The sequence below is a fragment of the Giraffa tippelskirchi genome, chromosome 12 (assembly GCF_054371585.1).
Source record: "Giraffa tippelskirchi isolate mGirTip1 chromosome 12, T2T-mGirTip1v1.2.pri, whole genome shotgun sequence".
Lineage (NCBI taxonomy): Eukaryota > Metazoa > Chordata > Mammalia > Artiodactyla > Giraffidae > Giraffa > Giraffa tippelskirchi.
Genome location: NC_137286.1, coordinates 72,381,788 through 72,405,190, shown reverse-complemented (window position 1 = coordinate 72,405,190; position 23,403 = coordinate 72,381,788). Strand labels below are relative to the sequence as shown.

The 23,403-nt window shown below is 55.1% G+C and overlaps 1 protein-coding gene and 1 long non-coding RNA gene across 2 annotated transcripts in view; one reads left to right on the top strand and one right to left on the bottom strand.

Annotated features, from left to right (window-relative positions):
• The window catches only part of LOC145529708 (uncharacterized), a 221,810-nt gene that overhangs the window by 29,766 nt on the left and 168,641 nt on the right, over nucleotides 1-23,403 (bottom strand). The window contains exons 24-26 of the long non-coding RNA XR_014071297.1: nucleotides 16,098-16,209; nucleotides 8,453-8,564; nucleotides 814-925 (exon numbers count right to left, since the gene is read on the bottom strand). This is a non-coding gene — a long non-coding RNA (uncharacterized LOC145529708). The remainder of the gene's footprint in view (nucleotides 1-813; nucleotides 926-8,452; nucleotides 8,565-16,097; nucleotides 16,210-23,403) is intronic.
• LOC145530098 (uncharacterized) lies at nucleotides 4,567-6,410 on the top strand. Its single transcript, XM_081550911.1, has 4 exons — nucleotides 4,567-4,579; nucleotides 4,627-4,799; nucleotides 5,197-5,509; nucleotides 5,760-6,410. The coding sequence occupies exons 1-4, from the start codon at nucleotides 4,567-4,569 to the stop codon at nucleotides 6,386-6,388; spliced, it is 1,128 nt and encodes a 375-aa protein (XP_081407037.1). The 3' UTR covers nucleotides 6,389-6,410.

Genomic DNA, 23,403 nt, shown 5'->3' with positions numbered 1-23,403 from the left:
GGGAGGTATTGAGAGGACAGGGATGGCTACAACGTGCTGCAAACTGAGTGAGGGTCCCCACAATCCTCAGCAAAGGTCTGTGGTGTGCAAGTGGGGAGCAGAGGGCCCCCAAGTTCCAAAGGAAGGGAGGTACTCGGGAGATAAAGCCCTTGGCTGCTGTGGTAGCAGCTGCAGATGGCAGCTCGTCCACAGTGCACTTCGAATGAGGTCATATGAGCGGGACTCTGGAAATGGCTCCGAAATCCAGAGAAAGGGGTCAGGGTATGTGGGAATCCGGCGGGGGTGGGGGGTGGATGAAGGAAGGTGTCCTTCCTCTCTCCAGTGCAATTTGGTTTGGTGAGTCTCAAAGCTACCAGATGGCACTTCCCAAGTCAGGCCCCCGCAGGAATCAGGGTGGGCTGCGTGCCTCGGCCCCTGCCACAGGGACAAGCCACACCAGTGGCCTCCCTGAGCTCAAATGGCCGGATCTGGGGGTTCCGTCTGGGTGCACACCTCCTTGCTGTGGCCAAGTTCCCCCCTTCTCTGAGCACCAGCTTCATCATCCTCTCGAATGAGGACATCGATTGCTACCTTGGCACGTTACTCTCTTCATCCTGTGAAGACTCATTAGGCTTAACCTACAATTACTAGCTGGCCCGAAGAGATATCTCCTGAATCCAGATTAAGCTGGAGTCTCCCAGGCTCATCTGGCATGTCTTCCCTGAAGTCTGCCAAAACCCACACCCTTGCATTTCCAGGGATTCCCCTGAGCCGGCTGGGCAGAAAACCCAGCATGGTTCAAACAAGCTGACAGACAAGCGGGAGAGGACTCACGGGCAGACGGCCTCCGTCAGGTCTCGGGTGGAGCTCTGGGACCACAGCAGCAACGGGCCATCCCAGCCCCTGGGCTCAGCAGCGCCCTCATTCTCAGGCCGGCGGCTCTGCCCTGAGGGGAGCAGGAAGGTCACCAACTGCCGCAGGCGGACCTCAAGCCCCTCCCACTGCTGGAGCCTGACCTCCCCCGGCCCCACCCCTTCCCCTACCCCAGCAGGACGAGAGCTCGTCTTCCCCTGGCTTCCAACGTGAGGCCCGGCCCTGGGCCCCGATTGGGCACTGCCCCAGTCCGGAGCCAATCACAGTGGCCAGGGAGGTGGAACGCACCGATTGGCCAGGGCCAGGTCATGTGACCATGCTCCCCAGGAAACTCAAATATTACCAAGATTCCCTAACAAACCAATGAACAAAATTATCCAGTAAAGGCAAACCGTACTTTTTAATGAGGCCGATGTCACAGAAAAAAAAAAAAAATGCTTCACAATGAACTGCTCAAGGAAGCTACTAAATAAACTTTCAGAAAAGTTAAGTAGTTTTTTTTTTTTTTTAATAGGGTGACGGAGAGCTATACCTTTCCCATCTATGTGAATTTAGGTTTAAACTAGATTTCCCTTGGCTATTATATACGACAAAAAAACCCCACATCACCCCCTTTCACTCCCCCCACCCCCCAAAAGTGTTTTAGTCTATTGAGTTTTTGTGTCCTCAGTTGTGTCTGATTCACGGCAACTCACGAACTCTACACAGCCAGGCTCTTCCGTCCATGGAATTCAGGGCAATTTTTTTCTGTCACAGTAAATGCCCACCCTGGGTGATCCAAAGGCAAGGGCTCAGAGGCTCCTGAGAGTCTAACTCCTTTCAGCCGAGCACAGAGCTGGCTCCTCACTGGGATGCCTGTGGCCTGGGGCTCCCAGAGGGGAGAGCAGCACTCGCCCCACCGTGTGGTCACTGCTGGAAGTGCAGGCTGCTCCTCACTCCCCCTTGACAGTGTCCCTGAGGGCAGAACAGTGGGAATCTACTCAAGGTGGAAATGCAAACTCCCATGCAACCAAACTTCCCACAAGGTCTCCAAAACCACTCAGGAACAGGGAATTGGAAACTGCAGGGCATGACATGAATGGAGATGGAGACTTGACACCTTACACCGAGTTCACTTCCAGTTATCCCTAGACAAAGTTTCCATGAAAACTTGTCACAAATCTAGAAGAACAATGAGCAGAAACCGGACACGTGCTTTGAGTCTTCACACACAAAACTAAAAGGCAGTCCACAAAACAACCCAGAGAATACAGTGGACTTTGCAAAATCAAAGATATCTACTGTGGGAAAGACCTCATTACAAAAGCAAAAGACAGGTCATACATCGCGAGACGAATGAGTGGAAACACAAAGCTTCTCAAGGATGTGTCTCCAAACAGACAAAGAACACCAACACAACAAGCCTGTGAAAACTAGGGAAAGGTCTGAAGGGACACCAGACTGAGGAAGACACACACAGAGTATCCCGGATGATGTCCAGCACGGAGGGCCTGAAGAAACAACAGTCTAGTTGCACTCCCTCAAGCCTGTGTGACCCTGGATGAGGCCTCTGTTTCCCGGTGGCTCTGAGAGATGGACAGGGAGGAAGGGGAAGAGAAATCACTTGCATTTCTAATACTCACAGCAAAGTCTTCCAATGAGAAGGGAATTATCACCCCCACTGACAATGCCATGCACTGAAGTGATACCCACGAGTCCATCTAACCCAGAAGGGAAGGAAGGACCTGTTCTCACAAAACGGCGAGAGATGGAAGAAGGAAGATCAAGCCCACACCAATCACTGGAAAGAGAAGCTGTGCTCAGGGCTTGAAAGAATTCCTATTGGGAAAATGATGTCACAGCCCCACAAGGCAATCCACAGCTTGGATGCTATTCCTCCCAAAATGCCAATGCATTGTCGCACCGAACAAAGAATTGCAAAAGGGGTTACGGAAACAGAAAAGAGCCTAAATTGTCAATACAATCCGACGAAAAAGCCCCGATACGGACATCCAAGGTTGTGTGAAAGGAAATTAGACGACCAAACTAGGATCCTCAGGAGCGTATCGGAGAAGGCGATGGCGACCCACGCCAGTACTCTTGCCTGGAAAATGCCCTGGACGGAGGAGCCTGGTAGGCTGCAGGCCATGGGGTCGCGCAGAGTCAGACACGACTGAAGTGACTTAGCCGCAGCGGCAGCAGCAGGACAGTATGCTATTGGGAATACAACAACACACACAGATCCAGATCGATGGAATAAAGTTGAGGGTCCAGAAACAAACCCCGGCATCCATGGTCAACTCATCTCTGACACAGAAGGGGAGAATATCCAAATGGGAACAAGAAAGCCTCTTCAATAAATGGCCATGGGAAAACCAGACAGCTACATCTGAAGAACGCTATTGGTTTTGATCTCACACCACCTCAATATCGGGGAAAAACCTCACCCTAAAGACTGATGTCATGAGATAGCTAGAAAGAAGCGTAGGTCAAAGGCTCCTTAACATCAGAGTCTCCTTGCCATTTGCTGGGCGGAGGTAGAAATGGGTCTCTTCAAGTAAGGGAAAGAGGGAAACGAACTACACCAATGGGTTTCCATCCAATGGAACCTCTTCACAACAGAGAAGCTAAGCATTCACAGATGCAAAAGATAGGAAACAGAACATGAGAGACTCCTTGCAAGTGGTGTATCTGAGAAGGGGTTCATATGGAAAGAGACGAAGAATGCACAGCACTCAGATTCCAAGAAACACCACCACCACCCTTGACCCTTCCCCCATGACCAACTCCGACCTAAAGCCTTTCTCTCCCTCTAACCCATCCCTAAAACATAACCCTCATCTAATCATATACATGTGCATTCCTAGCATCCATCCATCCACACACGAGAGAGAAAGAGGAAGACACAGACTGAATCGAGAAAGGAAAAGAGAGGGACACAGCCAGAGAGAGACACGGAACCAAAGAGAGGAAAGGAGTCGATGGTCCAGACTTTTCATCAATCTGTCTCGAAGGTAGAAGCAATGACAGCGCCCATCCACCCCAGAAGGGGGAAAAGGACGGAAGGTTTGGAGAGGAAAAGACAAGAACGCAGGGAGCCATTAGAAGCTCAGCCACCCGCAGAAGCCGAGCTGGGACACTTGAACAGAATCTCAATGGAAACAGAGGACCAGAAAGTTGGCTACTCTTTTCTATAAGAGAGGGAGACCTTCGAGTCTTCCTTTCGGGCCTCCAACTTGGATGTGGGGTCTCAAAACAGTCAGGAGGGGCAGTGCCTTTTCCTGGGTACCACGGCGCATCCAGGCCTCGTTCTGCCCCATTCTGTGCTGTGTCAGCCCTGGATGGAGTCTTTCTTTCTGAAGTCTCAGCGCACAAGCTCCACGTGATATCGGCCCCAGGTGGAGAGGCACGGAGCTGCTCGTAGGCCGACAGACCTAGGAAACAGATGGGAGAATGACCCCCACTCTGCAGATGGAGAGACTGGGGAAACCCTGAGGGGCATATGCTTGTCCAGGGCCACACCACTTATGAGAAGAAGGAGCCTGGTCTGAGAGCAGCGGGGTCCTCGGAGCTCAGGCCCTGGCTGCACCCAGGCCTCCCCAGGGCTGTGGGCTGGGCTGTGTGGCTGTCAATGTGCCTGCACATGGCCTAAGGGGGGTGGTCGAGCAGTCAGAAACCCAGAGATTCCCTTGGGAAGTTTTGGGGAAGGGACCTCAGCACGAACCCCAGGAAATGATGTCACCTGCCGGCAACAGAACCCAACAGAACCCGCAACCCGGGTATCCAGGCCTCCAGAGCGGAGAGGAGCCCCCAGCCAGATCTCTTGCTGCCAGGATGTTCTGCTGTTTGCCCCTGCCCAGAGGCCGGGGCCTCAGGAGAGCTCACAGGCAGTGTGCGTGGCACCCTGTCGACGTTGGCTCAGGGCACCCCCGAGAGGCCTCTGGCCCTCTGCCCGGAGAAACAGAAAGGTAACACGGGGAGCCCCAGGCCGGGCCAGGCCACCTCTCCCATGCCACCCGGAAACACCGGGTCCTTTGCCTGTGTGTGGATGCGGGTTTCTCGGGGTGTGTCTCCCTCAAGGAAGTCCAGGCGGATGTGGGGTCAGAAGCCTGCGGACAAGTTGTGTCCACACCCCAGGGGAGATCAGGCTGGCTGGGATGGGAACAGTGCGGGCAGGGCCGGCCGCCCAGGCTGACCTCACACCCTCAGGTGGGTCTCTTTCCTCCCGGGTGGGGATCTGAGCAGACACACGTCTCTGACCCTTCTGGGAAGAGAAGTTCGAGCAGGCAGAAGCAGCGGCTCCACTGGCCAGGCCCAGCTCGGAAAACTCCCAGCACGGCTGGCTGACGGTCACTGTCGTTGCAGAGCTTCCCACGTGATGAGGCCGAGGACGGGGACACCCCGTCCACCTCCCGGAGGGAGGGGTCGGAGCACCAACCCCCCGCCCGTGAGGCCCAGTGCAGGCTCCAGGTGAGCGTGCCCACGGAGGCATCAGCCCCACCGGGGGCGAAGCGGAGGCGGGGAAGGCCTGCTGCCGAGACACCGCCCAGGATACACCCGGCGGCCCAGTCTGAGGCTGCCACGGAGCTCAGCACACCCGGCTCCGACCCAGAGTCCCGAGAACCCCGGCCTCTGAGGCAGCAGGAGGACCTGGAGCCCAGCACGCCAGAGCACAGAGGTAAGGACGCTGGGGCTGGTGCACGGGAGTGTGTGGGGAGGGGGTGCTGAGCTACACAGGGACGAGTCCCCGAAAGATGCTGCTGGGCCTGCAGCAAGCGCTGGCCTCACACCCCCACCCCCATCTTGCACACTTCAGTCCCAAAAGACATCCAACCCTGGGTATTCTTTCGGAATCTCTTGGAAGCTTTCTGTCCCGGGATACGCACATGCCAAGGCTGGTCTGTGGGCAAACTTTGCTTCTCCCCCAGCTCTCGCACTGGCCTCCAACTGGAAACAGGCTCCACTTCCCAGACCTGTGCCTACAGAGGTGGTGGCTCCAGGTGCAGGACCCAGGGATCCACCGAGGGCAGATGGAGAACCGAGCCTTGCCGTCGCAGAGACACCAGGCCAGCTGGGTACTGGCCAGCACACCGGGCAGATCGGATTTCCGTGCCTGCAGGACCCCCAGCCCCAGGCACTGATGTCCCACCCCCTCAGCCAGAACCTCCACCTCCACGTGCACCTGTACCTGCTCGGGCTTTGGCAGGAGAACCCGAGGCAGAGGAGGAGTCACCGCCTCGGCAGGGAGAGCCTGCCCTGGCTCCCGCGCAACACCCAGACGCCGACGATGACTCACCCGCCCCTGCAGGAAGAACGAGCCCCCGCTCTGGACAGAGACCCAGAGCCCTTGCCGGAAACACCATGTCCAGGGGAGCGGTCGGCTCTGCAGCCTCCATCCCTGTCTGCTCACCGTGGACGCCGGCAACTCGGTCTGCCCCCAGGGGACATGGAGTTCCTTTCCCCTGAGCTGCTTTGCATTTGGTTTGTTTCCACCTTTCTGGTGATGTTTTACTTTTTGTATGGTTTCGTCTATTTTTGTTGGTTAAGTTGGGATTAGTAAACTTTTTCATCATTGTTGCAATTTGGGACACTGTTGTGTAACTCTGGTGATACGGTGTTACCATCACCACTCTGTAGTTTCAGACCCGTTCGATCTTTATGCCCCACCCGCCAACAAAGCCTGGGTTCAAGGCAAGCAGGCCCTGTTCATCCCTCCCCCCGATCCTGACCACAATTTCATCTTTTCTTTCTGCATTCCTTCCTATATTCTTGGTGTCCCCAATCAATGACTCTCAGTGAAATGACTGAAGGAGTTTTTTTCGGACTCTCCACCTACTGTAAGACTCCATTGGAGAGTTCTCATTTTTATGTCATTTGAACTAGCCTTTGATAGCTGAAAGGACGGTGTACGTCCTTTCAAGATATCATGTGCCAAACGAAGCCCTTTTGGCAAATGCCATCATTATCTCCAGGCAGGCATTGCTGTTTGAAGGGTGACATCTCAGCCAGAAGGCAGAGGCTGAGCTCCTCTTGTTGCACCAGCTCCCAAAAGAAGCCAAGAAAGGGAGCTGGAACAACAAACCACCCCAACGCCCAGGAAAGCGTTCTTCACGACAGAAGGCTAGCAAATGACCCAACAACCTTGTGGCCCAGAACCCCTCTAGAAAAATCACTGTTCCATACAAAAGAGAAACACATGGGAAGTTCCAAGGAGAGGCAATGCCCATGGCCAGTGTACTTTAGAGACGGCCTGACCGCTCCGGGGAAGACACGCACCGACGGAACCCCTTGGGAAACAGCAGTGAGAGTCCTCACCGTCGTAAGGGTTTCCTCTGGGGACAACCTGCCCTGGGCACCACATGAGGGAGCAGACCGGCTTCTCTTCCTCTGCCCCCACACCACTCACTCATGAAGGCAGCTCAGGTGTTCTCATGCCCTGCCTGCCTGCCTGCCTGCCTGGCTCATCCGTGAGCTGTGACCACCTCCAGGGCAGGACTCCACCTTCTCCTCTCTGTGTACCGTGAATCTGCACACAGTGGGCTTTCAGAACCTTAGGAGACTTGAGCCATTCCCACTCGAGCCAGAACCCTCCCCAGGAAGGAAAACAGCTGTGGAGTCATTTTGGCCCCAGCACTGGTTCCCAAACCCTGGCGGCTCCTACAGCCTCTACGGTGTGAAGAGGGAGGTCCCTTTTGACAGAGCTTTCCGGCTGTCAGATCGAAGCTGTTGTTTCACTGTCAGCTGTGTCTCTGCCGTTGCAGCCAGGTGGGCCACGCTGCTCCAAAGGAGCTCACAAGCTGAGTTGCAAGGGAGGTATTGAGAGGACAGGGATGGCTACAACGTGCTGCAAACTGAGTGAGGGTCCCCACAATCCTCAGCAAAGGTCTGTGGTGTGCAAGTGGGGAGTAGAGGGCCCCCAAGTTCCAAAGGAAGGGAGGTACTCGGGAGATAAAGCCCTTGGCTGCTGTGGTAGCAGCTGCAGATGGCAGCTCGTCCACAGTGCACTTCGAATGAGGTCATATGAGCGGGACTCTGGAAATGGCTCCGAAATCCAGAGAAAGGGGTCAGGGTATGTGGGAATCCGGCGGGGGTGGGGGGTGGATGAAGGAAGGTGTCCTTCCTCTCTCCAGTGCAATTTGGTTTGGTGAGTCTCAAAGCTACCAGATGGCACTTCCCAAGTCAGGCCCCCGCAGGAATCAGGGTGGGCTGCGTGCCTCGGCCCCTGCCACAGGGACAAGCCACACCAGTGGCCTCCCTGAGCTCAAATGGCCGGATCTGGGGGTTCCGTCTGGGTGCACACCTCCTTGCTGTGGCCAAGTTCCCCCCTTCTCTGAGCACCAGCTTCATCATCCTCTCGAATGAGGACATCGATTGCTACCTTGGCACGTTACTCTCTTCATCCTGTGAAGACTCATTAGGCTTATCCTACAATTACTAGCTGGCCCGAAGAGATATCTCCTGAATCCAGATTAAGCTGGAGTCTCCCAGGCTCATCTGGCATGTCTTCCCTGAAGTCTGCCAAAACCCACACCCTTGCATTTCCAGGGATTCCCCTTAGCCGGCTGGGCAGAAAACCCAGCATGGTTCAAACAAGCTGACAGACAAGCGGGAGAGGACTCACGGGCAGACGGCCTCCGTCAGTTCTCGGGTGGAGCTCTGGGACCACAGCAGCAACGGGCCATCCCAGCCCCTGGGCTCAGCAGCGCCCTCATTCTCAGGCCGGCGGCTCTGCCCTGAGGGGAGCAGGAAGGTCACCAACTGCCGCAGGCGGACCTCAAGCCCCTCCCACTGCTGGAGCCTGACCTCCCCCGGCCCCACCCCTTCCCCTACCCCAGCAGGACGAGAGCTCGTCTTCCCCTGGCTTCCAACGTGAGGCCCGGCCCTGGGCCCCGATTGGGCACTGCCCCAGTCCGGAGCCAATCACAGTGGCCAGGGAGGTGGAACGCACCGATTGGCCAGGGCCAGGTCATGTGACCATGCTCCCCAGGAAACTCAAATATTACCAAGATTCCCTAACAAACCAATGAACAAAATTATCCAGTAAAGGCAAACCGTACTTTTTAATGAGGCCGATGTCACAGAAAAAAAAAAAAAAATGCTTCACAATGAACTGCTCAAGGAAGCTACTAAATAAACTTTCAGAAAAGTTAAGTAGTTTTTTTTTTTTTTTTTAATAGGGTGACGGAGAGCTATACCTTTCCCATCTATGTGAATTTAGGTTTAAACTAGATTTCCCTTGGCTATTATATACGACAAAAAAACCCCACATCACCCCCTTTCACTCCCCCCACCCCCCAAAAGTGTTTTAGTCTATTGAGTTTTTGTGTCCTCAGTTGTGTCTGATTCACGGCAACTCACGAACTCTACACAGCCAGGCTCTTCCGTCCATGGAATTCAGGGCAATTTTTTTCTGTCACAGTAAATGCCCACCCTGGGTGATCCAAAGGCAAGGGCTCAGAGGCTCCTGAGAGTCTAACTCCTTTCAGCCGAGCACAGAGCTGGCTCCTCACTGGGATGCCTGTGGCCTGGGGCTCCCAGAGGGGAGAGCAGCACTCGCCCCACCGTGTGGTCACTGCTGGAAGTGCAGGCTGCTCCTCACTCCCCCTTGACAGTGTCCCTGAGGGCAGAACAGTGGGAATCTACTCAAGGTGGAAATGCAAACTCCCATGCAACCAAACTTCCCACAAGGTCTCCAAAACCACTCAGGAACAGGGAATTGGAAACTGCAGGGCATGACATGAATGGAGATGGAGACTTGACACCTTACACCGAGTTCACTTCCAGTTATCCCTAGACAAAGTTTCCATGAAAACTTGTCACAAATCTAGAAGAACAATGAGCAGAAACCGGACACGTGCTTTGAGTCTTCACACACAAAACTAAAAGGCAGTCCACAAAACAACCCAGAGAATACAGTGGACTTTGCAAAATCAAAGATATCTACTGTGGGAAAGACCTCATTACAAAAGCAAAAGACAGGTCATACATCGCGAGACGAATGAGTGGAAACACAAAGCTTCTCAAGGATGTGTCTCCAAACAGACAAAGAACACCAACACAACAAGCCTGTGAAAACTAGGGAAAGGTCTGAAGGGACACCAGACTGAGGAAGACACACACAGAGTATCCCGGATGATGTCCAGCACGGAGGGCCTGAAGAAACAACAGTCTAGTTGCACTCCCTCAGGCCTGTGTGACCCTGGATGAGGCCTCTGTTTCCCGGTGGCTCTGAGAGATGGACAGGGAGGAAGGGGAAGAGAAATCACTTGCATTTCTAATACTCACAGCAAAGTCTTCCAATGAGAAGGGAATTATCACCCCCACTGACAATGCCATGCACTGAAGTGATACCCACGAGTCCATCTAACCCAGAAGGGAAGGAAGGACCTGTTCTCACAAAACGGCGAGAGATGGAAGAAGGAAGATCAAGCCCACACCAATCACTGGAAAGAGAAGCTGTGCTCAGGGCTTGAAAGAATTCCTATTGGGAAAATGATGTCACAGCCCCACAAGGCAATCCACAGCTTGGATGCTATTCCTCCCAAAATGCCAATGCATTGTCGCACCGAACAAAGAACCGCAAAAGGGGTTACGGAAACAGAAAAGAGCCTAAATTGTCAATACAATCCGACGAAAAAGCCCCGATACGGACATCCAAGGTTGTGTGAAAGGAAATTAGACGACCAAACTAGGATCCTCAGGAGCGTATCGGAGAAGGCGATGGCGACCCACGCCAGTACTCTTGCCTGGAAAATGCCCTGGACGGAGGAGCCTGGTAGGCTGCAGGCCATGGGGTCGCGCAGAGTCAGACACGACTGAAGTGACTTAGCCGCAGCGGCAGCAGCAGGACAGTATGCTATTGGGAATACAACAACACACACAGATCCAGATCGATGGAATAAAGTTGAGGGTCCAGAAACAAACCCCGGCATCCATGGTCAACTCATCTCTGACACAGAAGGGGAGAATATCCAAATGGGAACAAGAAAGCCTCTTCAATAAATGGCCATGGGAAAACCAGACAGCTACATCTGAAGAACGCTATTGGTTTTGATCTCACACCACCTCAATATCGGGGAAAAACCTCACCCTAAAGACTGATGTCATGAGATAGCTAGAAAGAAGCGTAGGTCAAAGGCTCCTTAACATCAGAGTCTCCTTGCCATTTGCTGGGCGGAGGTAGAAATGGGTCTCTTCAAGTAAGGGAAAGAGGGAAACGAAGTACACCAATGGGTTTCCATCCAATGGAACCTCTTCACAACAGAGAAGCTAAGCATTCACAGATGCAAAAGATAGGAAACGGAACATGAGAGACTCCTTGCAAGTGGTGTATCTGAGAAGGGGTTCATATGGAAAGAGACGAAGAATGCACAGCACTCAGATTCCAAGAAACACCACCACCACCCTTGACCCTTCCCCCATGACCAACTCCGACCTAAAGCCTTTCTCTCCCTCTAACCCATCCCTAAAACATAACCCTCATCTAATCATATACATGTGCATTCCTAGCATCCATCCATCCACACACGAGAGAGAAAGAGGAAGACACAGACTGAATCGAGAAAGGAAAAGAGAGGGACACAGCCAGAGAGAGACACGGAACCAAAGAGAGGAAAGGAGTCGATGGTCCAGACTTTTCATCAATCTGTCTCGAAGGTAGAAGCAATGACAGCGCCCATCCACCCCAGAAGGGGGAAAAGGACGGAAGGTTTGGAGAGGAAAAGACAAGAACGCAGGGAGCCATTAGAAGCTCAGCCACCCGCAGAAGCCGAGCTGGGACACTTGAACAGAATCTCAATGGAAACAGAGGACCAGAAAGTTGGCTACTCTTTTCTATAAGAGAGGGAGACCTTCGAGTCTTCCTTTCGGGCCTCCAACTTGGATGTGGGGTCTCAAAACAGTCAGGAGGGGCAGTGCCTTTTCCTGGGTACCACGGCGCATCCAGGCCTCGTTCTGCCCCATTCTGTGCTGTGTCAGCCCTGGATGGAGTCTTTCTTTCTGAAGTCTCAGCGCACAAGCTCCACGTGATATCGGCCCCAGGTGGAGAGGCATGGAGCTGCTCGTAGGCCGACAGACCTAGGAAACAGATGGGAGAATGACCCCCACTCTGCAGATGGAGAGACTGGGGAAACCCTGAGGGGCATATGCTTGTCCAGGGCCACACCACTTATGAGAAGAAGGAGCCTGGTCTGAGAGCAGCGGGGTCCTCGGAGCTCAGGCCCTGGCTGCACCCAGGCCTCCCCAGGGCTGTGGGCTGGGCTGTGTGGCTGTCAATGTGCCTGCACATGGCCTAAGGGGGGTGGTCGAGCAGTCAGAAACCCAGAGATTCCCTTGGGAAGTTTTGGGGAAGGGACCTCAGCACGAACCCCAGGAAATGATGTCACCTGCCGGCAACAGAACCCAACAGAACCCGCAACCCGGGTATCCAGGCCTCCAGAGCGGAGAGGAGCCCCCAGCCAGATCTCTTGCTGCCAGGATGTTCTGCTGTTTGCCCCTGCCCAGAGGCCGGGGCCTCAGGAGAGCTCACAGGCAGTGTGCGTGGGCACCCTGTCGACGTTGGCTCAGGGCACCCCCGAGAGGCCTCTGGCCCTCTGCCCGGAGAAACAGAAAGGTAACACGGGGAGCCCCAGGCCGGGCCAGGCCACCTCTCCCATGCCACCCGGAAACACCGGGTCCTTTGCCTGTGTGTGTGGATGCGGGTTTCTCGGGGTGTGTCTCCCTCAAGGAAGTCCAGGCGGATGTGGGGTCAGAAGCCTGCGGACAAGTTGTGTCCACACCCCAGGGGAGATCAGGCTGGCTGGGATGGGAACAGTGCGGGCAGGGCCGGCCGCCCAGGCTGACCTCACACCCTCAGGTGGGTCTCTTTCCTCCCGGGTGGGGATCTGAGCAGACACACGTCTCTGACCCTTCTGGGAAGAGAAGTTCGAGCAGGCAGAAGCAGCGGCTCCACTGGCCAGGCCCAGCTCGGAAAACTCCCAGCACGGCTGGCTGACGGTCACTGTCGTTGCAGAGCTTCCCACGTGATGAGGCCGAGGACGGGGACACCCCGTCCACCTCCCGGAGGGAGGGGTCGGAGCACCAACCCCCCGCCCGTGAGGCCCAGTGCAGGCTCCAGGTGAGCGTGCCCACGGAGGCATCAGCCCCACCGGGGGCGAAGCGGAGGCGGGGAAGGCCTGCTGCCGAGACACCGCCCAGGATACACCCGGCGGCCCAGTCTGAGGCTGCCACGGAGCTCAGCACACCCGGCTCCGACCCAGAGTCCCGAGAACCCCGGCCTCTGAGGCAGCAGGAGGACCTGGAGCCCAGCACGCCAGAGCACAGAGGTAAGGACGCTGGGGCTGGTGCACGGGAGTGTGTGGGGAGGGGGTGCTGAGCTACACAGGGACGAGTCCCCGAAAGATGCTGCTGGGCCTGCAGCAAGCGCTGGCCTCACACCCCCACCCCCATCTTGCACACTTCAGTCCCAAAAGACATCCAACCCTGGGTATTCTTTCGGAATCTCTTGGAAGCTTTCTGTCCCGGGATACGCACATGCCAAGGCTGGTCTGTGGGCAAACTTTGCTTCTCCCCCAGCTCTCGCACTGGCCTCCAACTGGAAACAGGCTCCACTTCCCAGACCTGTGCCTACAGAGGTGGTGGCTCCAGGTGCAGGACCCAGGGATCCACCGAGGGCAGATGGAGAACCGAGCCTTGCCGTCGCAGAGACACCAGGCCAGCTGGGTACTGGCCAGCACACCGGGCAGATCGGATTTCCGTGCCTGCAGGACCCCCAGCCCCAGGCACTGATGTCCCACCCCCTCAGCCAGAACCTCCACCTCCACGTGCACCTGTACCTGCTCGGGCTTTGGCAGGAGAACCCGAGGCAGAGGAGGAGTCACCGCCTCGGCAGGGAGAGCCTGCCCTGGCTCCCGCGCAACACCCAGACGCCGACGATGACTCACCCGCCCCTGCAGGAAGAACGAGCCCCCGCTCTGGACAGAGACCCAGAGCCCTTGCCGGAAACACCATGTCCAGGGGAGCGGTCGGCTCTGCAGCCTCCATCCCTGTCTGCTCACCGTGGACGCCGGCAACTCGGTCTGCCCCCAGGGGACATGGAGTTCCTTTCCCCTGAGCTGCTTTGCATTTGGTTTGTTTCCACCTTTCTGGTGATGTTTTACTTTTTGTATGGTTTCGTCTATTTTTGTTGGTTAAGTTGGGATTAGTAAACTTTTTCATCATTGTTGCAATTTGGGACACTGTTGTGTAACTCTGGTGATACGGTGTTACCATCACCACTCTGTAGTTTCAGACCCGTTCGATCTTTATGCCCCACCCGCCAACAAAGCCTGGGTTCAAGGCAAGCAGGCCCTGTTCATCCCTCCCCCCGATCCTGACCACAATTTCATCTTTTCTTTCTGCATTCCTTCCTATATTCTTGGTGTCCCCAATCAATGACTCTCAGTGAAATGACTGAAGGAGTTTTTTTCGGACTCTCCACCTACTGTAAGACTCCATTGGAGAGTTCTCATTTTTATGTCATTTGAACTAGCCTTTGATAGCTGAAAGGACGGTGTACGTCCTTTCAAGATATCATGTGCCAAACGAAGCCCTTTTGGCAAATGCCATCATTATCTCCAGGCAGGCATTGCTGTTTGAAGGGTGACATCTCAGCCAGAAGGCAGAGGCTGAGCTCCTCTTGTTGCACCAGCTCCCAAAAGAAGCCAAGAAAGGGAGCTGGAACAACAAACCACCCCAACGCCCAGGAAAGCGTTCTTCACGACAGAAGGCTAGCAAATGACCCAACAACCTTGTGGCCCAGAACCCCTCTAGAAAAATCACTGTTCCATACAAAAGAGAAACACATGGGAAGTTCCAAGGAGAGGCAATGCCCATGGCCAGTGTACTTTAGAGACGGCCTGACCGCTCCGGGGAAGACACGCACCGACGGAACCCCTTGGGAAACAGCAGTGAGAGTCCTCACCGTCGTAAGGGTTTCCTCTGGGGACAACCTGCCCTGGGCACCACATGAGGGAGCAGACCGGCTTCTCTTCCTCTGCCCCCACACCACTCACTCATGAAGGCAGCTCAGGTGTTCTCATGCCCTGCCTGCCTGCCTGCCTGCCTGGCTCATCCGTGAGCTGTGACCACCTCCAGGGCAGGACTCCACCTTCTCCTCTCTGTGTACCGTGAATCTGCACACAGTGGGCTTTCAGAACCTTAGGAGACTTGAGCCATTCCCACTCGAGCCAGAACCCTCCCCAGGAAGGAAAACAGCTGTGGAGTCATTTTGGCCCCAGCACTGGTTCCCAAACCCTGGCGGCTCCTACAGCCTCTACGGTGTGAAGAGGGAGGTCCCTTTTGACAGAGCTTTCCGGCTGTCAGATCGAAGCTGTTGTTTCACTGTCAGCTGTGTCTCTGCCGTTGCAGCCAGGTGGGCCACGCTGCTCCAAAGGAGCTCACAAGCTGAGTTGCAAGGGAGGTATTGAGAGGACAGGGATGGCTACAACGTGCTGCAAACTGAGTGAGGGTCCCCACAATCCTCAGCAAAGGTCTGTGGTGTGCAAGTGGGGAGTAGAGGGCCCCCAAGTTCCAAAGGAAGGGAGGTACTCGGGAGATAAAGCCCTTGGCTGCTGTGGTAGCAGCTGCAGATGGCAGCTCGTCCACAGTGCACTTCGAATGAGGTCATATGAGCGGGACTCTGGAAATGGCTCCGAAATCCAGAGAAAGGGGTCAGGGTATGTGGGAATCCGGCGGGGGTGGGGGGTGGATGAAGGAAGGTGTCCTTCCTCTCTCCAGTGCAATTTGGTTTGGTGAGTCTCAAAGCTACCAGATGGCACTTCCCAAGTCAGGCCCCCGCAGGAATCAGGGTGGGCTGCGTGCCTCGGCCCCTGCCACAGGGACAAGCCACACCAGTGGCCTCCCTGAGCTCAAATGGCCGGATCTGGGGGTTCCGTCTGGGTGCACACCTCCTTGCTGTGGCCAAGTTCCCCCCTTCTCTGAGCACCAGCTTCATCATCCTCTCGAATGAGGACATCGATTGCTACCTTGGCACGTTACTCTCTTCATCCTGTGAAGACTCATTAGGCTTATCCTACAATTACTAGCTGGCCCGAAGAGATATCTCCTGAATCCAGATTAAGCTGGAGTCTCCCAGGCTCATCTGGCATGTCTTCCCTGAAGTCTGCCAAAACCCACACCCTTGCATTTCCAGGGATTCCCCTTAGCCGGCTGGGCAGAAAACCCAGCATGGTTCAAACAAGCTGACAGACAAGCGGGAGAGGACTCACGGGCAGACGGCCTCCGTCAGGTCTCGGGTGGAGCTCTGGGACCACAGCAGCAACGGGCCATCCCAGCCCCTGGGCTCAGCAGCGCCCTCATTCTCAGGCCGGCGGCTCTGCCCTGAGGGGAGCAGGAAGGTCACCAACTGCCGCAGGCGGACCTCAAGCCCCTCCCACTGCTGGAGCCTGACCTCCCCCGGCCCCACCCCTTCCCCTACCCCAGCAGGACGAGAGCTCGTCTTCCCCTGGCTTCCAACGTGAGGCCCGGCCCTGGGCCCCGATTGGGCACTGCCCCAGTCCGGAGCCAATCACAGTGGCCAGGGAGGTGGAACGCACCGATTGGCCAGGGCCAGGTCATGTGACCATGCTCCCCAGGAAACTCAAATATTACCAAGATTCCCTAACAAACCAATGAACAAAATTATCCAGTAAAGGCAAACCGTACTTTTTAATGAGGCCGATGTCACAGAAAAAAAAAAAAAAATGCTTCACAATGAACTGCTCAAGGAAGCTACTAAATAAACTTTCAGAAAAGTTAAGTAGTTTTTTTTTTTTTTTTTAATAGGGTGACGGAGAGCTATACCTTTCCCATCTATGTGAATTTAGGTTTAAACTAGATTTCCCTTGGCTATTATATACGACAAAAAAACCCCACATCACCCCCTTTCACTCCCCCCACCCCCCAAAAGTGTTTTAGTCTATTGAGTTTTTGTGTCCTCAGTTGTGTCTGATTCACGGCAACTCACGAACTCTACACAGCCAGGCTCTTCCGTCCATGGAATTCAGGGCAATTTTTTTCTGTCACAGTAAATGCCCACCCTGGGTGATCCAAAGGCAAGGGCTCAGAGGCTCCTGAGAGTCTAACTCCTTTCAGCCGAGCACAGAGCTGGCTCCTCACTGGGATGCCTGTGGCCTGGGGCTCCCAGAGGGGAGAGCAGCACTCGCCCCACCGTGTGGTCACTGCTGGAAGTGCAGGCTGCTCCTCACTCCCCCTTGACAGTGTCCCTGAGGGCAGAACAGTGGGAATCTACTCAAGGTGGAAATGCAAACTCCCATGCAACCAAACTTCCCACAAGGTCTCCAAAACCACTCAGGAACAGGGAATTGGAAACTGCAGGGCATGACATGAATGGAGATGGAGACTTGACACCTTACACCGAGTTCACTTCCAGTTATCCCTAGACAAAGTTTCCATGAAAACTTGTCACAAATCTAGAAGAACAATGAGCAGAAACCGGACACGTGCTTTGAGTCTTCACACACAAAACTAAAAGGCAGTCCACAAAACAACCCAGAGAATACAGTGGACTTTGCAAAATCAAAGATATCTACTGTGGGAAAGACCTCATTACAAAAGCAAAAGACAGGTCATACATCGCGAGACGAATGAGTGGAAACACAAAGCTTCTCAAGGATGTGTCTCCAAACAGACAAAGAACACCAACACAACAAGCCTGTGAAAACTAGGGAAAGGTCTGAAGGGACACCAGACTGAGGAAGACACACACAGAGTATCCCGGATGATGTCCAGCACGGAGGGCCTGAAGAAACAACAGTCTAGTTGCACTCCCTCAGGCCTGTGTGACCCTGGATGAGGCCTCTGTTTCCCGGTGGCTCTGAGAGATGGACAGGGAGGAAGGGGAAGAGAAATCACTTGCATTTCTAATACTCACAGCAAAGTCTTCCAATGAGAAGGGAATTATCACCCCCACTGACAATGCCATGCACTGAAGTGATACCCACGAGTCCATCTAACCCAGAAGGGAAGGAAGGACCTGTTCTCACAAAACGGCGAGAGATGGAAGAAGGAAGATCAAGCCCACACCAATCACTGGAAAGAGAAGCTGTGCTCAGGGCTTGAAAGAATTCCTATTGGGAAAATGATGTCACAGCCCCACAAGGCAATCCACAGCTTGGATGCTATTCCTCCCAAAATGCCAATGCATTGTCGCACCGAACAAAGAACCGCAAAAGGGGTTACGGAAACAGAAAAGAGCCTAAATTGTCAATACAATCCGACGAAAAAGCCCCGATACGGACATCCAAGGTTGTGTGAAAGGAAATTAGACGACCAAACTAGGATCCTCAGGAGCGTATCGGAGAAGGCGATGGCGACCCACGCCAGTACTCTTGCCTGGAAAATGCCCTGGACGGAGGAGCCTGGTAGGCTGCAGGCCATGGGGTCGCGCAGAGTCAGACACGACTGAAGTGACTTAGCCGCAGCGGCAGCAGCAGGACAGTATGCTATTGGGAATACAACAACACACACAGATCCAGATCGATGGAATAAAGTTGAGGGTCCAGAAACAAACCCCGGCATCCATGGTCAACTCATCTCTGACACAGAAGGGGAGAATATCCAAATGGGAACAAGAAAGCCTCTTCAATAAATGGCCATGGGAAAACCAGACAGCTACATCTGAAGAACGCTATTGGTTTTGATCTCACACCACCTCAATATCGGGGAAAAACCTCACCCTAAAGACTGATGTCATGAGATAGCTAGAAAGAAGCGTAGGTCAAAGGCTCCTTAACATCAGAGTCTCCTTGCCATTTGCTGGGCGGAGGTAGAAATGGGTCTCTTCAAGTAAGGGAAAGAGGGAAACGAAGTACACCAATGGGTTTCCATCCAATGGAACCTCTTCACAACAGAGAAGCTAAGCATTCACAGATGCAAAAGATAGGAAACGGAACATGAGAGACTCCTTGCAAGTGGTGTATCTGAGAAGGGGTTCATATGGAAAGAGACGAAGAATGCACAGCACTCAGATTCCAAGAAACACCACCACCACCCTTGACCCTTCCCCCATGACCAACTCCGACCTAAAGCCTTTCTCTCCCTCTAACCCATCCCTAAAACATAACCCTCATCTAATCATATACATGTGCATTCCTAGCATCCATCCATCCACACACGAGAGAGAAAGAGGAAGACACAGACTGAATCGAGAAAGGAAAAGAGAGGGACACAGCCAGAGAGAGACACGGAACCAAAGAGAGGAAAGGAGTCGATGGTCCAGACTTTTCATCAATCTGTCTCGAAGGTAGAAGCAATGACAGCGCCCATCCACCCCAGAAGGGGGAAAAGGACGGAAGGTTTGGAGAGGAAAAGACAAGAACGCAGGGAGCCATTAGAAGCTCAGCCACCCGCAGAAGCCGAGCTGGGACACTTGAACAGAATCTCAATGGAAACAGAGGACCAGAAAGTTGGCTACTCTTTTCTATAAGAGAGGGAGACCTTCGAGTCTTCCTTTCGGGCCTCCAACTTGGATGTGGGGTCTCAAAACAGTCAGGAGGGGCAGTGCCTTTTCCTGGGTACCACGGCGCATCCAGGCCTCGTTCTGCCCCATTCTGTGCTGTGTCAGCCCTGGATGGAGTCTTTCTTTCTGAAGTCTCAGCGCACAAGCTCCACGTGATATCGGCCCCAGGTGGAGAGGCATGGAGCTGCTCGTAGGCCGACAGACCTAGGAAACAGATGGGAGAATGACCCCCACTCTGCAGATGGAGAGACTGGGGAAACCCTGAGGGGCATATGCTTGTCCAGGGCCACACCACTTATGAGAAGAAGGAGCCTGGTCTGAGAGCAGCGGGGTCCTCGGAGCTCAGGCCCTGGCTGCACCCAGGCCTCCCCAGGGCTGTGGGCTGGGCTGTGTGGCTGTCAATGTGCCTGCACATGGCCTAAGGGGGGTGGTCGAGCAGTCAGAAACCCAGAGATTCCCTTGGGAAGTTTTGGGGAAGGGACCTCAGCACGAACCCCAGGAAATGATGTCACCTGCCGGCAACAGAACCCAACAGAACCCGCAACCCGGGTATCCAGGCCTCCAGAGCGGAGAGGAGCCCCCAGCCAGATCTCTTGCTGCCAGGATGTTCTGCTGTTTGCCCCTGCCCAGAGGCCGGGGCCTCAGGAGAGCTCACAGGCAGTGTGCGTGGGCACCCTGTCGACGTTGGCTCAGGGCACCCCCGAGAGGCCTCTGGCCCTCTGCCCGGAGAAACAGAAAGGTAACACGGGGAGCCCCAGGCCGGGCCAGGCCACCTCTCCCATGCCACCCGGAAACACCGGGTCCTTTGCCTGTGTGTGTGGATGCGGGTTTCTCGGGGTGTGTCTCCCTCAAGGAAGTCCAGGCGGATGTGGGGTCAGAAGCCTGCAGACAAGTTGTGTCCACACCCCAGGGGAGATCAGGCTGGCTGGGATGGGAACAGTGCGGGCAGGGCCGGCCGCCCAGGCTGACCTCACACCCTCAGGTGGGTCTCTTTCCTCCCGGGTGGGGATCTGAGCAGACACACGTCTCTGACCCTTCTGGGAAGAGAAGTTCGAGCAGGCAGAAGCAGCGGCTCCACTGGCCAGGCCCAGCTCGGAAAACTCCCAGCACGGCTGGCTGACGGTCACTGTCGTTGCAGAGCTTCCCACGTGATGAGGCCGAGGACGGGGACACCCCGTCCACCTCCCGGAGGGAGGGGTCGGAGCACCAACCCCCCGCCCGTGAGGCCCAGTGCAGGGTCCAGGTGAGCGTGCCCACGGAGGCATCAGCCCCACCGGGGGCGAAGCGGAGGCGGGGAAGGCCTGCTGCCGAGACACCGCCCAGGATACACCCGGCGGCCCAGTCTGAGGCTGCCACGGAGCTCAGCACACCCGGCTCCGACCCAGAGTCCCGAGAACCCCGGCCTCTGAGGCAGCAGTAGGACCTGGAGCCCAGCACGCCAGAGCACAGAGGTAAGGACGCTGGGGCTGGTGCACGGGAGTGTGTGGGGAGGGGGTGCTGAGCTACACAGGGACGAGTCCCCGAAAGATCTGCTGGGCCTGCAGCAAGCGCTGGCCTCACACCCCCACCCCCATCTTGCACACTTCAGTCCCAAAAGACATCCAACCCTGGGTATTCTTTCGGAATCTCTTGGAAGCTTTCTGTCCCGGGATACGCACATGCCAAGGCTGGTCTGTGGGCAAACTTTGCTTCTCCCCCAGCTCTCGCACTGGCCTCCAACTGGAAACAGGCTCCACTTCCCAGACCTGTGCCTACAGAGGTGGTGGCTCCAGGTGCAGGACCCAGGGATCCACCGAGGGCAGATGGAGAACCGAGCCTTGCCCTCGCAGAGACACCAGGCCAGCTGGGTACTGGCCAGCACACCGGGCAGATCGGATTTCCGTGCCTGCAGGACCCCCAGCCCCAGGCACTGATGTCCCACCCCCTCAGCCAGAACCTCCACCTCCACGTGCACCTGTACCTGCTCGGGCTTTGGCAGGAGAACCCGAGGCAGAGGAGGAGTCACCGCCTCGGCAGGGAGAGCCTGCCCTGGCTCCCGCGCAACACCCAGACGCCGATGATGACTCACCCGCCCCTGCAGGAAGAACGAGCCCCCGCTCTGGACAGAGACCCAGAGCCCTTGCCGGAAACACCATGTCCAGGGGAGCGGTCGGCTCTGCAGCCTCCATCCCTGTCTGCTCACCGTGGACGCCGGCAACTCGGTCTGCCCCCAGGGGACATGGAGTTCCTTTCCCCTGAGCTGCTTTGCATTTGGTTTGTTTCCACCTTTCTGGTGATGTTTTACTTTTTGTATGGTTTCGTCTATTTTTGTTGGTTAAGTTGGGATTAGTAAACTTTTTCATCATTGTTGCAATTTGGGACACTGTTGTGTAACTCTGGTGATACTGTGTTACCATCACCACTCTGTAGTTTCAGACCCGTTCGATCTTTATGCCCCACCCGCCAACAAAGCCTGGGTTCAAGGCAAGCAGGCCCTGTTCATCCCTCCCCCCGATCCTGACCACAATTTCATCTTTTCTTTCTGCATTCCTTCCTATATTCTTGGTGTCCCCAATCAATGACTCTCAGTGAGATGACTGAAGGAGTTTTTTTCGGACTCTCCACCTACTGTAAGACTCCATTGGAGAGTTCTCATTTTTATGTCATTTGAACTAGCCTTTGATAGCTGAAAGGACGGTGTACGTCCTTTCAAGATATCATGTGCCAAACGAAGCCCTTTTGGCAAATGCCATCATTATCTCCAGGCAGGCATTGCTGTTTGAAGGGTGACATCTCAGCCAGAAGGCAGAGGCTGAGCTCCTCTTGTTGCACCAGCTCCCAAAAGAAGCCAAGAAAGGGAGCTGGAACAACAAACCACCCCAACGCCCAGGAAAGCGTTCTTCACGACAGAAGGCTAGCAAATGACCCAACAACCTTGTGGCCCAGAACCCCTCTAGAAAAATCACTGTTCCATACAAAAGAGAAACACATGGGAAGTTCCAAGGAGAGGCAATGCCCATGGCCAGTGTACTTTAGAGACGGCCTGACCGCTCCGGGGAAGACACGCACCGACGGAACCCCTTGGGAAACAGCAGTGAGAGTCCTCACCGTCGTAAGGGTTTCCTCTGGGGACAACCTGCCCTGGGCACCACATGAGGGAGCAGACCGGCTTCTCTTCCTCTGCCCCCACACCACTCACTCATGAAGGCAGCTCAGGTGTTCTCATGCCCTGCCTGCCTGCCTGCCTGCCTGGCTCATCCGTGAGCTGTGACCACCTCCAGGGCAGGACTCCACCTTCTCCTCTCTGTGTACCGTGAATCTGCACACAGTGGGCTTTCAGAACCTTAGGAGACTTGAGCCATTCCCACTCGAGCCAGAACCCTCCCCAGGAAGGAAAACAGCTGTGGAGTCATTTTGGCCCCAGCACTGGTTCCCAAACCCTGGCGGCTCCTACAGCCTCTACGGTGTGAAGAGGGAGGTCCCTTTTGACAGAGCTTTCCGGCTGTCAGATCGAAGCTGTTGTTTCACTGTCAGCTGTGTCTCTGCCGTTGCAGCCAGGTGGGCCACGCTGCTCCAAAGGAGCTCACAAGCTGAGTTGCAAGGGAGGTATTGAGAGGACAGGGATGGCTACAACGTGCTGCAAACTGAGTGAGGGTCCCCACAATCCTCAGCAAAGGTCTGTGGTGTGCAAGTGGGGAGTAGAGGGCCCCCAAGTTCCAAAGGAAGGGAGGTACTCGGGAGCTAAAGCCCTTGGCTGCTGTGGTAGCAGCTGCAGATGGCAGCTCGTCCACAGTGCACTTCGAATGAGGTCATATGAGCGGGACTCTGGAAAGGGCTCCGAAATCCAGAGAAAGGGGTCAGGGTATGTGGGAATCCGGCGGGGGTGGGGGGTGGATGAAGGAAGGTGTCCTTCCTCTCTCCAGTGCAGTTTGGTTTGGTGAGTCTCAAAGCTACCAGATGGCACTTCCCAAGTCAGGCCCCCGCAGGAATCAGGGTGGGCTGCGTGCCTCGGCCCCTGCCACAGGGACAAGCCACACCAGTGGCCTCCCTGAGCTCAAATGGCCGGATCTGGGGGT